The sequence below is a fragment of the Pantherophis guttatus genome, chromosome 2 (assembly GCF_059756535.1).
Source record: "Pantherophis guttatus breed Tessera chromosome 2, ASM5975653v1, whole genome shotgun sequence".
Classification (NCBI taxonomy): Eukaryota; Metazoa; Chordata; class Lepidosauria; order Squamata; family Colubridae; genus Pantherophis; species Pantherophis guttatus.
The window spans coordinates 241,405,557-241,422,710 of NC_142064.1; the positions used below are offsets into that span (position 1 = coordinate 241,405,557).

Consider the following 17,154-nt stretch of genomic DNA (forward strand, 5'->3'; position numbering starts at 1 on the left):
CTACAAAAAAAAAAACCAAAAAAAAAAAAACCAAGATCTTTTCAAAACAGGTATGCCTCAAAAACACAGTTTTCATCAGTAAAATTTTATCATTTAACTTGCTTGGCGTGAACTTCTTATCACAGGCCAGTATCATCAATCATTCTTTTTTTATCGCACTAACTCATCACCTAATCAGAGGAGACAGACTGAGGTGTGATCAGAAAGCATGATGTGAAAGTTAACAATGAAGCTGCTGCTTCATGACCCAGACAAAAATGGGCACACTGTGTCCTGACATTGCCAGAGTGAAGCAATCCTTCCTCTTGAAGTAATAAGCTGGTCTGCATTAGTAGTTGTGGTCTTTATGACCCTGTAGCTGGGTCTCCTCGCAGCCATGGAGGTCCACTGGGTCACTCAGTCCAACCCATTTCACAAGGCTATCGTTTTAAGAATAAACTTGGAAGAGGGAAGGAGAGCTATGCAAACTTGAAGCCTGGAAGAAACCTTAAAAGAAAGAACCTTAGGTCCGTCTCTGTATCTCTCTCTCTCTCTCATCTCTCTTTCTCTCTCTCTCATCTTTCTCTCTCTCTCTCTCTCTCTCTCTCATCTCTTTCTCTCTCTCTATCTTTTTTTTCTCTCTCTCCCCCTCTCATCTCTCTCTCTCTCTCATCTCTCTTTCTCTCTCTCTCTCTCTCTCATCTCTTTCTCTCTCTCTCCCCCTCATCTCTTTCTCTCTCTCTCATCTCTTTTTCTCTCTCTCTCTCTTCCCCTCTCATCTCTCTTTCTCTCTCTCTCATCTCTCTTTCTCTCTCTCATCTCTTTCTCTCTCTCTCTCATCTCTCTCTCTCTCTCATCTCTTTCTCTCTCTCTCTCATCTCTTTCTTTCTCTCCCCCTCTCATCTCTCTCTCTCTCTCATCTCTCTTTCTCTCTCTCTCATCTCTCTTTCTCTCTCTCTCATCTCTCTTTCTTTCTTTCTCTCTCTCTCTCTCTCTCTCTCTCTCTCCCTCTCATCTCTCTTTCTCTGTGTGTGTGTGAGAGAGAGAAAGAGAGAAAGATGGATGGATGGAGATAGACAGACAGATGATATAAACTATAGCCATATTAGCGTCATTGGCATTAAAGCTAGCTTAGCTATTCTGAGAGTTGTGGCCCCAACAATTTTGAAAGGCCCTTGGATGAAGAAGGCTGGGGATCATAGTCCGATAGCTCTCCTGAGAGTTAAACTAAAAGGCCAATCACAAAAAATAAATCTTGAAAATGTTAATTGTAAGGGAAGACTTAAGTCACAGCTACGGAATGAAAAAGAGGGAGGGGGGGCGGGAAATGATATGAAGTCTACTGCTGATCCAGGGCTGTAATCCCCATATAATCTACAAATATATATCCATGTCCAAGGGACGCAGTGGCTCAGTGGCTAAGACGCTGAGCTTGTCGATCGAAAGATCGGCAGTTCAGCGGTTCGAATCCCTAGTGCTGCGTAACAGGGTGAGCTCCTGTTACTTGTCCCAGCTTTTGCCAACCTAGCAGTTGGAAAGCATGTAAAAAATGCAAGTAGAAAAATAGGGACCACCTTTGGTGGGAAGATAACAGCGTTCCGTGTGCCTTTGGTGTATAGTCATGCCGGCCACATGACCACAGAGACGTCTTTGGACAGCACTGGCTCTTCAGCTTTGAAACAGATGAGCACCGCCCCCTAGAGTCGGGAATGACTAGCACATATGTGCGAGGGGAACCTTTATCTTACCTATATCCATGTCTACTACGTAGCCAGGACTACCTGTAACTACTATACTGTTCATCCCTTTGAACAAAACTCTTGGAGTTCGGGGGTTAGGAGGAAACAGCAACATCCACAGCATAGTAAATCCTATAAACCAAAGTAATATGGGTAGTAAAAAAACAGAAAGGGAACGTGCCTGAATATAATTCCCATAAAAACCCTGTGGGCAGCTGCTCAGATAGCAGACAGTTCTTAATTTGCTGGTTTAGCCTTTAATTGCGTGATGAATCTGCTGGCGTTGCTTGTAACTCTCTGCTTCCATTCATCTTGATTTACAAGCAATTTCAAGCTGCAGCTGTAATTTAAGTTTCCCCCAATATAACTGTCCTTCATTTTCTCCACCAGGTTCTAGTGGCAGAATCTCATTTTTTCCCCCCAGCACTTTTAACAATATGTTATCTGCTCTCTTGCACAGGAGTTTGGCAGAATCCTAGCATCTTTATAACATGAACAAGCCCAAAAGTTTATCAATATTTCAGAACCTACTGTGATTCATTCAAGAGTCACTGCTCATGTCCTATCGGTCCCTTTGTTGTACATTGGATTATAGACATCTGATTTATGCAGCTGAGGTTCATACAACATTCAAAACCAAAGCAGGCTACATTATACCATGTTTTCCCGAAAATAAGACACTGTCTTATATTTTTTTGAACCCTGAAATAAGCGTTTGGCCTTATTGCCATGTGCTCACAAGCCCGATTGGGCTTATTATCAGGGGATGTCTTATTTGGGGGGAAACAGAGTAGTTTGGAGCAGCATGTGAATCTATAATCCATACTTTAAAGCTTTAGATCTTGTTCAAGCCAGATAAATAGTTGACTAATGCAAACGTTTGTTTAATAATTATTTACTTAATAGACCTCATTTTGTTTAATATTGTTTTACCATAAAAAAATAAAATACAAACAGTAAAACAAACAGAATGAAACAAAAGCATATATTCAACCCTAACAAAAACAACAACAAAAGAAAAATATAGTGTACAAAAGAAGAGGGAAAAGTGATCATTTAAATTTAACGTGTAGGATCCACCCTGGCTGGGTGTTGAAAAGAAAAAAGCAGTAAATTCTCCTCCCCCTTTTACAAATTATGTATATGTCTATGTTATGAATAAAGAAGGAAAAGCAGTCAACAGGTTATTTAAAAAAAGACCTCATTTTGTTTGGATATGCTGAAACATAAACCCTGCATTCATACAACACAGTAATCCAAAACCAAGCTATATTGTGAATGAAAGAGTTAAGTCATGTAACTATAGTGCCTGTAGGGACTACAACTAGTCCTCCACTTACGAACATTCATTTAGTGACCATTTGAAGTTACAACAGCACTGGAAAAAGTGACTTATTATACCGTTTTTCACACTTTCAACCATTGCAGCTTCTTCAAGATCACGTGATCGAAATTCAGATGCTTGGCAACTGGTTCATATTTTCATAACCAGTTTTTCTGGTTCACCAGTTTTTGTGAATCATATTTAGTGTTCATAGTTGCAGTGTCCTGGGATCACACGATTACCTTTTGACAAGCAAAATCAATGGGGAAGTCAGATTCACTTAACAACTGTCTTACTAACTGAACAACTGCAGGGGTTCACTTAACATCTACGGCAAGAAATGGGGCAAAACCAGGAGTGAAATCCAGCAGGTTCTGACAGGTTCTGGAGAACAGGTAGCGGAAATTTTGAGTAGTTTGGAGAACTGGCAAATACCACCTCTGGCTGGCCCCAGAGTGGGGTGGGAATGGGGATTTTGCAGTATCCTTCCCCAGAGTGGGGAGGGAATGGGAATTTTGCAGTATCCTTCCCCTGGAGTGGGGTGGGAATGGAGGTTTTGCAATATCCTTCCCCAAGAGTGGGGAGGGAATGGGGATTTTGCAGTATCCTTCCCCTGGAGTGGGGTGGGAATGGAGGTTTTGCAATATCCTTCCCCAGGAGTGGGGAGGGAATGGGGATTTTGCAGTATCCTATCCCTGGAGTGGGGAGGGAATGGAGGTTTTGCAATATCCTTCCCCTGCCCCACCCACCAAGTCACGCCCACCAAGCCATACCACGCCCACCAAGTCACGCCCACAGAACCGGTAGTAAAAAAAAATGAATTTCACCACTGGGCAAAACCCACTTAACAATTGTCTCGCATAGCAACAGAAGTTTTGGGCTCAATTGTTATCGTAAGTCGAGGACTACCTGAGTAATGACTCTCTGGGTTTCAGTCTGATCCCAGGCCACCTGGGACCTTCTCTAGGCGAAGCATGCTCTGGATCACTCAGCCATGGAGCCTCCTTAAAACAGAGAGCATCACAATTGGTAGCTGAGCAGCTTCAAGGACCACTTGCCTGCTTCTCCAACAGAAAGCAGCAAGGTAGAAGTCAGCTCTCCCCTGATGAGAATTCACAAGGAGCTGCCAATGAAAGCGCCTCCTATCCTTATCCAACTCAATCAGAGCAATCTATACAGTAAGGCCATGATTTTGCAATACACTCAACATTCTGAGAACATAAAACAGCCATTTCATAGGAACCTAAACTTGTGCCTGCATCTTATTACTACATATCTACAGACCAGCCATTTGTTACAGTCCAACAACAATTAAAGTGTGGGGAGGGAAGCCGTGCTGAAAGTTGAGGCCTGCTTACCAAATAATAGCCTTTCCCTGTGGTTGTGGCTTGATTAAAGTCTAATGACTAATCAATAAAGCTATAATTACAATTTTTACCCTTTTGTGTGCAATTTGGGACACAAAGAAGAATCAATCAAAGACGGTTCAATAGCATTTGGCAGGGGAGAAGGGAATGAGAAACTCCCACCCACTTGTACCAGCTCTGGGGCCAGCACACCATGGCTCCAGGTTCTTGGCTCAGCTATTTGCAACCAGCAAGTTAGATAAGAAAAAGTATAACCCATCTACTATTTGCCCATTCTAACTAAATGGCCAGGCAGGTATCTGAAGATAATACTGATACCCAATTAGCTGAAGTGGGCAATGCTGTGGGTGGGTGGTCACATCCTTCCTGGAGGATGCTTGGCGGTGGGAAGAAACAGGTGCATATACCGTATTTTTCGGAGTATGAGATGCTCCGGACTATAAGATGCACCTACCTTTTTTGGGGAGGAAAACAAGGGGGAAAAAATCTGCCTCTGCCTACTAATATCCGTCGGTATTCATCTGGCTAGCATCCTTGCAGCAAACAGCAAACAGCCTGGTCAGCTTCAGCAGGTTATCGCAGCCTGATTTATCATGAACAGCTAATTGGCAGTTGGATTGGGCTCCCGGAATACTGCCAATCAGCTGTTCCAGGCTGCAGAGATCGCCAGAGCCCATTGCCGTCTCTGCATGTCACATTTTCAGCCTCCGCGCATCGCGTTTTCAGCCTCTGCACGCCCCACTTTTGGCCTCCGTGCGTCGCATTTTCAGCTGGTTCCAGAAGGCAGGGATTGGCGGCGGCAGCAGCTGCCTGGAACTGGCCGAAAATGCAACACACGGAGGCCAAAAATGGGGCGAGAGGATGCTGAAAATGCGATGTGGGGAGACCAAAAACGTGACACGCGGAGGCCAAAAACGGCAGAAGGATGGGGGCTGGTGGGTCGGCGGGGCTTCAGCAACATTCGGTGTATAAGTCGCACCACAATTTTCACCCACTTTTTTTGGGGGGGGGGGAGTGCGTTTTATACTCCAAAAAATACTGCATCTCTCTAACACAAAGTTATTTTCCAAAGTAAGGGTAGCCTTAGAAGAAGCATTGCAGATTTTCAATTGGGCCAATGTTTTTCAACCTCAATAACTTTTAAGATGTGTGGACTTCAACTCCCAGAATTTTTCCACTAGCATATTGGCTGTGGAATTCTGGGAGCTGAAGTCCACACAACTTAAAGTTGCTGAGGTTGAAAAACACTGAACTAGCCTATTCAATCAGCCATTCCTAAAATGGAATTGTGTGGATTGATTTATCCATACTCTAACAGCTTCAAAGAAGGACTATTGCAAGGATACAGTAGATATATATGTCTCTCTCGGTGTTGGTAAATCCATGTTTTATTACTGATGTACCTTGTGGGGTAGTGATTTAAGATAAGGCCATTTCATAGAAGAACCGCAATTATGGATCCTTCTTCTAGGAGATAGAGTTGACCCTAGTGCCACTGAATTTTAGTTATCTTCTACAATTGTATTTACTTTAGATGAGATGTCATATAGTTCTGAAGCTACAGTATCTATCTTTTTTGTAGCTGCTAAATACACTGTCATGAGTGTATGCTTTAATTATTTGTATGTTATATAATCATTATTATCTTATACATTACTACCCAGTTTCTCCAGAAAGTAGGAAAAATTGTAACCATTCGATTGTGTAAGCACATTTCACTACAGGTAAACTTTTACTTACTACTTCTCCAAAGGAGGCAGCCATCATGTGAATAACTGGAGCGAAATATGGAGAAGCATCTGTGTGCAGGACAGCTTTCGTATATTCGTAAGTGACAAAAAAGGCAGCAGCTGAAACACAAGATAGAATGTCTCTTAAGTCCCCTAAGATTCCTTATGATTACATACAATGTTTGTACAATAGACAATAAATATGAAAGAAGATGAAGATTGTCCCTTTGCTTGCAGGAACCATCATATTTACAAATATTCTCCATAGTATCATGCATCTTTCCCTCCATTCCAGTTTTTTTTAACTAGCCATGCTGCTATGATATAGTCATTTTGTGAGGGAGCAAGCCATCTCTATGATAATTCTCTTCATGTTGTCAAATTGTCTGATATATCCAACAACCAAGATGACTAGCTCCCCCGCTATCTAACACACAATCTTCCAGAGATGGAGTTTTAGTAACACAGCCAGGGTGGATTTGATTTAAATTGAGTCGATTTAAATCATGATTTAAATCATGATTTAAATCACTAGTAAAGACTTGATTTAAATCAACTCGATTTAAATCATAATTTTTAAAGAGCAACTGTCATCTCTGCTACTCCTTTGACCCACTGTTGACTCACCGATAGTCCCAGTGTTGCAGAATATACAGCCTTGTGCTACATAACTAAGCTCCATTTCATTCTGAATAAACTAAATTATTTATGTATCTTAAATAGAAAACTATCTTACGATAGATTTTTACCCCAAGAGTTTTTTATTAAAATAAATTCGATAAAAATCAAAAAAATCTGATTTAAATCAAAAAAATCTGATTTAAATCAAAAAAATCCGATTTTTTTTATTTTTTAAAAAAAATCATTGATTTTTATCTACCCTGAACACAACCTTTCTTTTTTTCCAAGTCAGCAGGATCCAAAAATGATAAAACTAAAAATGACAATATGGAAACATGATAAGGCAACTAGAAAAGTCAAATGATTGTCTTCTTGGAAATAAAACAAATACCAACAAACAAAAGGTTGGACATTTGGGGGCCAATCATATGATGCTTTCTTGGTATGTGGAGGGTGTGAGGTCCTGGATTAGGAAGAACAGCCTTCAGCTGAACCAGTGGTGGGATTCAAAATTTTTTACTACCGGTTCTGTGGGCGTGACTTGGTGGGCGTGGCTTGGTGGACGTGGCAGGGGAAAGATACTGTAAAATCTCCATTCTTTCCTCACTCCAGGGGAAGGTTATTGCAAAATCGCCATTTCCTCCCAATCAGCTGGGACTCGGGAGGCAGAGAATAGATGTGGTGGGGCCAGTCAGAGGTGATATTTACCGGTTCTCTGAACTACTCAAAATTTCCGCTACCGGTTCTCCAGAACTGGTCAGAGCCTGCTGAATACCACCTCTGAGCTGAACCCTAGCAAGACTGAGTGACTTTGAGAGTTAGGAGTACACAGATATACTGTCTTATATTTTGTTATTTTGTACATTTTTAGCATTACTTAGCTGCTTAGTGTCACTACAGTGAGATAGGCAGTAATATTACTTTAATACAATTCACTTCAGGAAGTTCTCGACTTATAACCACAATTGGGATCAGAATTTCCATCTTTAAGCAAGGTGGTGGTTAAGTTAGTCTCGCCCGATTTTATTTTATTTTATCTGCTTCCCCCATTGACTTTGATCGTTGGAAACCATCTGGGAAAGTCACATATGGGGATCTCATGATCCCAGGCTGCTGCAACTATGGTCAGTGTCCTACCATTTATTCTTTATTTTAACAGCATTTTGGTCCAGATCCAAAGCATTGAATCCCACCTTATTAACACTATGTTCTAGAATTAAAATGTTTTTAAATGATTTTTGAAAAACCATGTCCCTTTAAACACTGGGCAACTGAAGCCAGCAATTTTAAAATAGTTTTTAAGAGAAAAATACCAGGGATGCTCTTACTCCAGGTAGAGAATATCTAAATCTGATAGAAGTCCTATCTTCAGGTAGCAGAACATTTTGTTGATGTGGACATAAAATGTTAAAAAAAATTTACACAGATCAAAGAGATGAGAATAGAAGCTCCAAAGACTCACCAATGTAACGTGTTACTTTATTTCAATCACTTATTCACTTATTCAATTCAATGAATCCCCAAACTAGCTTACAAAACTTCCCTAAATTTTAAAAAAGCAATTGAAGGATTTAGCATGGGAACTTCTGAGACAAAGAAAACAAAAAACAAAGCAAAACATAAAGGTAAAAATGAATACATATAAACCATTTTACTTCTTGCATCAAATCAAAAACCATGTCTTTTCCCACCTCTTGTGTTTTCTAGGACTTCTGCACATATATAAGCAATTTTGTAATTCAACCCAATTCAGTCAGGTGTTATTCTAAATATCTTTTTTTTTCCTTCTAAAATTCACCAGCAGTGTAGATGCTCTAAAAAAGCAGGATAAAATGAAAGACTGCATTATGAATTGGCAGCAGTATTTCATACTGGCAAAAACTAAAACCAAAACATCTGTTTCCCCTGATATTAAAAAGGTGGCTTTTTAACTATGCAGGACTTCAAGTAGATTTTTATTGCATCTGTAAAAACAGGAGAAAGTTCAGAATTTAAAAATAGAAATGGTGTAAGAGAAAAATAGTGGATGTGTCAAAAGGAGCACTTGCTAATTCTGTTTCAGGGCTACCTCTATTGCCCTCTGTGGCTAATCAAAAGATGCTTATCTTCTCCAAAAGAAGATAAGGAGAGAGAAGATTTTAAAAAAGAAACAGAAAAATTAATAAGTTGGGAAGAGCTTAGTAAGTTTAAAAGACGCCTGAGGATGAATCTATAAACTTATGTTAGCATCCACCATTGGACGAAGAAAAAGGTTAGAAACAATGATAACACCGTTGTATTCATGGAAATTAAAAAGCAAAATTAAGTTTAAGAAAGTTAGAAATGCAAGCGTCTATATCAAACAGGATGAGACCCTTACATTGTCCAAAACAGACACTCACTTGTGCAATAAAACTGTTTCTTCTTTAAAATGTGGCAATTCTATCAGCAGGAGTATGTTATTATTATTGATTTGGCTTTCATTTATTATTTTTATTTATTAGATTTATATGCCGCCCATTTCAGAGTTTGAGGCACCTTTATTCTGCCTTTATTATTGTTTACAAATAATTCAGGGCAGCAAAAATACATGATACTCCTTCCTTCTCCTAGTTTCCTGACAATAACAAACCTGTGAGGTGGATTGGGTTGGCCTGAGATAGACTGACAGGCCCAAAGTCATCCAAGCCAGTTTTTCATGCCTAAGGTGGAACTAGAACTCAGAGTCTCCTGGTTGCTTTTTTTCATTAGGGGAAGGGGCTCCCATAGGAGAAACACCTTTCTGTTGTGGTCCCCCAGCAGCCTGTGGAGCTGGCAGCGAAGTCAGACAGTGAGGAGGCTGGGGAGGACAATGGGCCTGTCCTGGAGTCAGGGGAAGGCCCAGACGAGGGCTCTGCATAGGAGGAGCCTGTTCCTAGTGCACGCATGCGAAGAACTGCCAGAAGGCAAGAGCAGCTAAAGCAAAAAAGGACGACTCGGGAGTAAAGCCAGGAGATGATTGGCCCCTCCCAGAAGGCTTAAAAGAGCAGTAACGGCTCTTGGGATCTTTGTAGGAAAGCAATGTTGCTACATTTGCTTCTTGTCAGCATCTCTTGCTTTTGAACTTTTGTCAAGAAAAGCATTTGGCAGGGTGCCAAAGTAGACAAAGGTTGGTGATAAGGCCGTTGGTGTTTATGAAAAATTTATTTTGGACTTAATTTGGACTAAGCTGAAAACGAAGTATTCTCCACCATTCAGTTGGAATTCAAGAAGCTTCTTGAATGAGAAGCAAAATGTTTTCAAGAAAAAAAAAAAACTAAGCAAGTCCTTGGAAAAGCATTTTTGGTCAATTAGAGGGAGACCAGCTTGCAATAAAACTGGGAAAGACAGTTGCACAGAATGCCTTACCATTTGGAAAAGATCCTATGGCAGCAGAAGGAACACCAGCATAAATGCCACGGAAACCACCAGCCTTTTTAAATCCTTGGGGACTCTGCAGTCTAGTTTTGACTGTATCCAAAGGAAATAATGTCAGGTCCACACACACACCAGCCAGCCCACCAGCCTTCAAAAAAAAAAAAGAAAGAAACAAGCAAGAAGAAGCATTATTAATAAAAAACAGTGATTTGTCAGAAGTGAAGACCACCTAATAAGCCAATTTATTTGAAAATCAGCCTTTGATATAGGCGGCCCAGTTCCTATTCTGTTCTGGGCCACTAAGTAATTTCATGTCATCATTTTTCGAATAGAAATCAAACAGACAATTTTTCAAGCAAAACAAAAATTAAGAAGAATGCTTATTAATGCTGGAGAATGAAAGTTTAATTAACATGTTTAAGTTGTAGCTATCCAGAATTATCACTGTCCCACTCTGATCTAGCTAAATGGGGGCGTACAGTAAAAATAACAAAACATACAAGCAAATTAAAAATACTTTCCAATATGATACAACAGGACATGTGGAAATGACACCCACAGAAGTAAGTACCTATACTGAATATTCGAAAAGAAAATAAATGAAAGCTATAGATTTAAACAGTGCCATTTGGGAAGAAAAATAATTAACTCGACATTTTATCACTGCTGCATTTGGACTTAATTGTTCTTCTCTAGGTTGGATGAAATGACAGAAACAAATCAGCTATTCCAATATTGATGGTAAAATCCAGGAAAGCTCATTACAATATGCAAACATAATGTCAACATGATGTGCCATTAGCACAAGAAACAGTTCTGAAATATAAATACGCAGCACTAACAACCATAAGACATGATCAGATAGCTAACATTTATCCACTGACAAAACTGTGCTAAGCCTAAATTATAAAGTCTCTACTGACTGCTTCTGTCTCAGTTGAGACAGCGGAGAGATTAAGGGACAAAAAGTGTAATTTCCATAAAGTGGGTGGGTGGAAAGCATCAAATTAAGGACCCAGGGTTTAAATGCTTTTGTGGTGTACAGGTCATATTTTATATTAACTGCCATGTGTAATTTTCAAGATTTTTCACCTTTTTGAAACAACAAATATTTTCATAAATCTAATCTGAAATCCCTGGAGATTCTCAATCATCCAAGTCATGGTTGTCCCAACAGTGCTTTTCCAAAAGGCAACTAGACTTTCTTAGTTTATTTATTTATAAAATTTATTGGCTGCTTATCTTACCACAGACTAACTTTGGATGGTTTACAAATATTTCGTTTCTAATCCAAGGGAAAGTGGGGAATGGATGGATTTATATTCTTTGCAGTCATCTGCAGAGTGCTAATGCCCAGAAAGTCCAGTTGTGTTTTAGAAAAGAACCATTAGTCTTAAATGTGAAAATTGACTTAATTACCATGCGCCCCAAAGGATAGCACAAATCTCTCCATTTACTATAAACAACTCATTCACCATGAACCATGCACCACACAACCCCAAATGTTCACTTCATCTGCCAGCAATCAGGAGTTCAACCCAGAGTTCACTGCAGTACAGGTAGTCCTCACTTATTGGCTGCCTCATTTAGTGATCATTCTAAATTACAATGTTAAAAAAAAACAGCTTTGCAACCAACCTTCGCATTTACAACCTCTGCAACAACTTGCATTCATATGGTTCCCATCGGGTGCCTCACAACTGGCACACAATTATGTGAGATATAAAGACCCAAATATTTTAATCCTCACTATTCATAAACAAGTCTGGTTCACAAAATTAAAGGTTTATTGGAGATAAAATGAAGAAAAATAAAAAGCGGTTGCAAGCGCAGCCTATTAGACCCTTCCCAAATGGATTGAGTTCAAAGAGCGCAAAAAGCAGTTTTCAAGCTATACATTTTATACTCCTATACAATGCACGCCACGCCTAATAAGCCCTCCCAATTCCCCTCTATTCTCCTAAGTCATTCTCCAAGTTGTTTTACACATTAAAGCAGTGGTTCTCAACCTGCGGGTCGCGACCCCTTTGGGGGTCGAACGACCCTTTCACAGGGGTCGCCTAAGACCATCGGAAAACACATATTTTCAATGGTTTTAGGAATAATTTTATGGTTGGGAGTCAGCACAACATGAGGAACTGTATTAAAGGGTCGCGGCATTAGGAAGGTTGGGAACCACTGCTTTAAAGGGTCATCTTGACATTTCCTGCCTAACAACAACTATCTTATCATGTTTACTTTTACTTTTCACCTTGAGCGGATGTTCCTTTCTTACTGATATTGGTCTTGCCCAAGGCGTAGGTTCCTGTCTCCAAGGGAGCTTTTAGCAAGTCATAACACATTGTCTCTACTAATTACAATTTGTGGTCAGTTTGCAATAGTAAGAACATCATAGCTTTTTAATACATTAAACACTTTTATAAAAGAGTAACTTATTATTCATTTCCTTCAATTACAACCACCGTATTGTCTTAAAGTCACCTGATTGTTGTTTGTGTGCCTCAACTCTTAAGCAAAGTTAAGTAGAGAGGGCAGAAGTAAAATTGTATGTTGTCTTTTTTACTTCTTTTATCTTTCTTTTGTTTTTAACTTTATGTTTATCTTTTACTTATGTGAAAATCTTTAATATTTATTTTAAAAAAAGACTCATGATGTCTTAGAAAATAAAGAATAAAATCCTTAAGGCAATTAATATCTGTAACAAAATCACAAAACAGGTCCCAATATCCATATTAAACAGCCACACCAACTTTAGAAGTGCCATTTAATTAAAAATTCTGCAGAAGAGTACAACTTTGAATTTCTTCTTCAATACTAACCAAGTATTGGTTAGCACTACTAACCAAGCATAAACTGAAAAAATATCAAGATCTGGTATTCCTCCCCAAATTTCCAGCGGTGGAGAACTCTCATATCTGGGGACAAACATAAGTCGATGGGTCAGTTCTGAAAGAAGCAGTTCTACAAATGTTTAGGGCAATGAAACAATCTTATAAATTAAGCATTCTGAATTATGCTCAGAAGGCTACAGGAATCTAATGCAGGAGGCCCAAAATGGGTGCTATAGCTTTTATGTGCCATCACCATTGCTTTCTACATCAACTCAGCTTCTGAGTAGTCTTCAAAGGCAACCCCAAGCATAGGGCACTGCAGCAGTCAATCTTAGAGCTGATAATGTGGTAGGCAACAGCTATTCAATAGCCCAAATTGGGCAAAACACCCACAAGCATTTGCCTATCTACCGGTAGCAGTAGGTCTAGAGTAGTCTCAAGTCACAAATCTGGTCTTAGCGGAGAGTTGTTTCCCATGCAGAGTTGTAAATGGAACAGGCAAAGGCCAAATAGTTTCTGAAAAAAACAGACCTCTGCTTACTGGAATTAAACTCAGTTCCTTCCCATTCAGCCCTTGCAGAATCCAGACCTTGGGTCAACACTTCTATTATATCCTGTACTTGTCCTGAGATGGGTATCATCAACAACCCAATGACACCTCAAAATACTCCAATATCCTGATGGATGACAGCCCAGACTAATTCAGGAAATTCTCACAGGAAGGAGCAAAGGATTTATCAAAGAAAAATGAAAAAGCAACAAGCAACTGTCAATAACTTTAGTTCATATAGAATTAGTTTGCCTTGTATTGTTGGATTCTTTCACAGCAGAAGTCAAGGTTGGTCATCTTCAGCCATGATATCTCATTCAAAAAGTGCTCTAGCTTCAGTTAAAATTTTAATCAATAAGTTAATTACTCTTTTAATCTGCTTGGCTATTTTGCATGCATTGATTTCACTACTCCCTATCCTTTTAGCTCTTTCTCCATCAGAATTCTTATCTGTAGCAAGTGATTAAGAGAAGAAAAAGAAAATTGATCTGGTTTTAATCTAGCCATCTGGCAAAAGCATGAATCAAAAGTTACTAATTGGTTCTTTGGATTTGAAACTTTTGTATCTTATACGTAATTTAAATTCATGAAGTAGCTAATGTGGAGCATCTGCCAGAGAGTACAAATACCTAGATGCCTATTTTAACTGTGGAAAACAATAATGATTTTTTGGACAGCAAAGGAACATTGATACCCTTTCTGGAACTACTTTTAGACTTCTAAAAGAGAAAAATAGAAAGCTTTGCACAGAATTTTATATTTTTTTATGCCATTTCATTATTTTTGGACAGCCTGAGATAGTTTTAGACACCCGAATACCTGGGAAAATGTTTAATATGTTCATATTCTTTTGAATAATATATAGACTACACTGAGAAAACATATTCTTCTTAATGAAGGAATAATTTACCATGGTTAATCTATTTGTAAACAACCAAAAGAGTAAAAAAGCAATCTTACAAAAGGAGGAACTCTGAAAAAGATAACAGAATTTAAAATACCTACAAAGAATTAAAATCATTTATTAAGACACATAATTACAAACTGCTAATTAAACATGACATGGAGACAGAGCAAATATTAAACTATATAATTAAATGCATGCAAAATGTCAAAGAAGCAATAGTCACGGATCAATGGAAGAAGTCAATAACATTTATACCAAGCTATAGTCTTAGGGAAAATTTGGTGCAAAATGAAACATGGTATATGACTCTATTAACAACTGCCAGGATGGATAAATCAGCCACCCAGAGTCACTTGGTTGAGTTGGGTGGCTAAAGAAATCAATCAATCAATCAAATAAATAAATTGACAAGAAATGTTAGAAATGCCACAATAAAAAAGAATGCTGTATCTAATGCGGTGGTTATGTAAAAATCCTCAAAAGTATTAGAAAGAAATACCCTAAAAAGTTCAGAAATTAAATTTGATTTAAAACCACAAATATTTTTAGCAAATGTGATCTCAGAGAATAGAAATAAAAAATGTCATAAGACTTGCTGTTCAACATTGGAAATACAGGCATACGGCTCCATAGTTATTCAGTGGTTTGCAGTATTGATTAAAACAGATCAACTATGAATATGTTATGAATCATGGCTCCAATTCATTGGTACTTGTAAATGCGCAAATATATTTTGTGTATTTTGGGTTTTTTTCTTCTTTTATAACTTTATATACTCTACTTTTATTTTGTTTTTTGTGTTTGATTATGTGTCATCAAATGGCTGTCAACTCTTAACAACTTCATAGATTCTCCATTATGATCTGTCTGAAACCTAATCTTTAAGGTCTTCCAACAAGACAAGAATAGCGATCGTAGATATGGTCAACCTTTGGGTTCAAAGATGATACATTGTTGTGCAGTTCATGTGTGGACACTGGGGTAGCCCTGCAGTAAAGCTACTCCAGTGTCCGCACATGAACTGCACAACAATGAATCATCTTTGAACCCAAAGGTTGACCAATCTACGATCCCTGCTGTTGTCTTTTTGGAAGACTTTAAAGATTAGGATCTTAAAGAAAGCACAATGAGGGCACTGAAAGTTCATTATTGTAATAACTGTGGGTATTATTTTTATAAGACTGAGACACTACCTATTGCATGATCTTACACATATTTTCTTTCCAAAATGCCTGTCATACCACAGTGAATTCAGATGCATTTATTTTTAAATAATGTGCAAGTAATATCATACCACTAGCCTCTAAGTGGATAAACCCCATTAAATCTTCAGTGCCTTCTAAGCACAATAATATGCAGAAAGCTGAATGGTGGGCATATTCAATCAATTATAGTTCTCATTAGAACTTCACATACAATTCATTGGGAGGGAACTAAATTATTATTACTAATAAATTTTTAAAACATGGCCTAAAGTGCATGTGTTTTACTCTATAACAGAGATGTCTTCTAATCAAACTTAACTTCAGATTACAAAGGAACATCCATGCAAATAACTTGGTGGTGTCCTATCGAAATAATAATCAGGATTCACAGTATTCAGCTTTTGACCCCAGACAATGCTGACATCTGCTGAGTCTATCGTATTTGATATGATGTAAGGATTATTTCTAAAGGGGTCTTGTGCAAGATGATAGCTAGCAGCAGCATAATTAGGAAACTTGTTCAAAGTCAAAAAGCTCAGTGTCAAAAGGAAACTCAGTTCACGCTAAATCCAATAATTCCAAATTCTGGAAAGTGTTGCCCTTGCAGGATGTATACCATATGCCTGTTTTTAAGCCCTTTTCAGTAAGCTACCAGATCTGATCTGCAAAAAATCCGGTTGACACCAGATGGCAGCAAAAAAAAAAAGAAAAAAAAAGACTCCCACTGGGGAGTTGTCACATTTTCGCACCATTCCCTTCTACCTTGCTTTTGCATATATACCTTTTAATACTTTTTAACTGTGAAGATGTCAGCAAAATGCCCCGCACACCAAGTGGGCATTGTATGCAAAATATCAGACGATCGTGGAGAGTTCAAAAGAGTTTAGCAGGCACAGGGCTATGCAGTTTAAAAACTCATAATTGAAAAATCTCGACCTCAAAGCCTTTTCAGAGGTTTTTCCTACTGGATCTTCCACCGATAACCAAGTTTATCTAGTGCGGGCTGTAAGTCTCCTTCACTCACCACAAGGGAGACCAAGAAATCCCCACGATCCATGCGTGCTCAGAAAACCATCGAGATGCGGCAACTACATTGCAACCTTGCTTCCCATGGCCGCAGCCATATTGGAAGCTTGCACCGCCTCTCTTAATATCACGTGAGCAGTTGCCTCTCCGAAGCGCTGGCAGATTTTTTTTTCCCCTCCAGTAGCGCATGCGCGCTGCCGACAAAGTACTTAAACCTTTCGCGTGTCTTTCATCGCTTCGCAATGGGTTTTCCTTTAGAAGTGGATTAGGGGGCTCGGCTATTGGGGGAGTGTAGGGAAATGCGCTTGCTCAAATCGTGGGAATTCGGATTTCTAAATCTTGTATGAATATTCAGTTTTGCCTGTGCGCAACAGAAGGCGCGTTTTTCAAGTGTTTTTGCAGAGAAAAAAAATGCTTATTTGTAAGGCAATGCAGAGGAAAGTAAGCAAATTCTCTTGCTCCGTTGTTTAAAATCAGTGTTTTTCAGCAATTTTTAAGAT

At 38.9% G+C, this 17,154-nt stretch overlaps 1 protein-coding gene across 2 annotated transcripts in view; it reads right to left on the minus strand.

The window, feature by feature from the left end:
- SLC25A26 (solute carrier family 25 member 26) overlaps nucleotides 1-16,856 on the minus strand; it is a 144,488-nt gene extending 127,632 nt beyond the window's left edge. Inside the window, exons 1-3 of one of the 2 annotated variants that reach the window (XM_034440612.3) lie at nucleotides 16,653-16,856; nucleotides 10,127-10,283; nucleotides 6,150-6,259 (exon numbers count right to left, since the gene is read on the minus strand). In XM_034440612.3, the coding sequence (XP_034296503.2) occupies nucleotides 6,150-6,259; nucleotides 10,127-10,283; nucleotides 16,653-16,685 (300 nt within the window). In that variant the 5' untranslated portion in view covers nucleotides 16,686-16,856. The remainder of the gene's footprint in view (nucleotides 1-6,149; nucleotides 6,260-10,126; nucleotides 10,284-16,652) is intronic. The other variant, XM_034440613.3, reaches the window with a different exon arrangement.
- Between the last annotated feature and the right edge of the window lie 298 nt (nucleotides 16,857-17,154).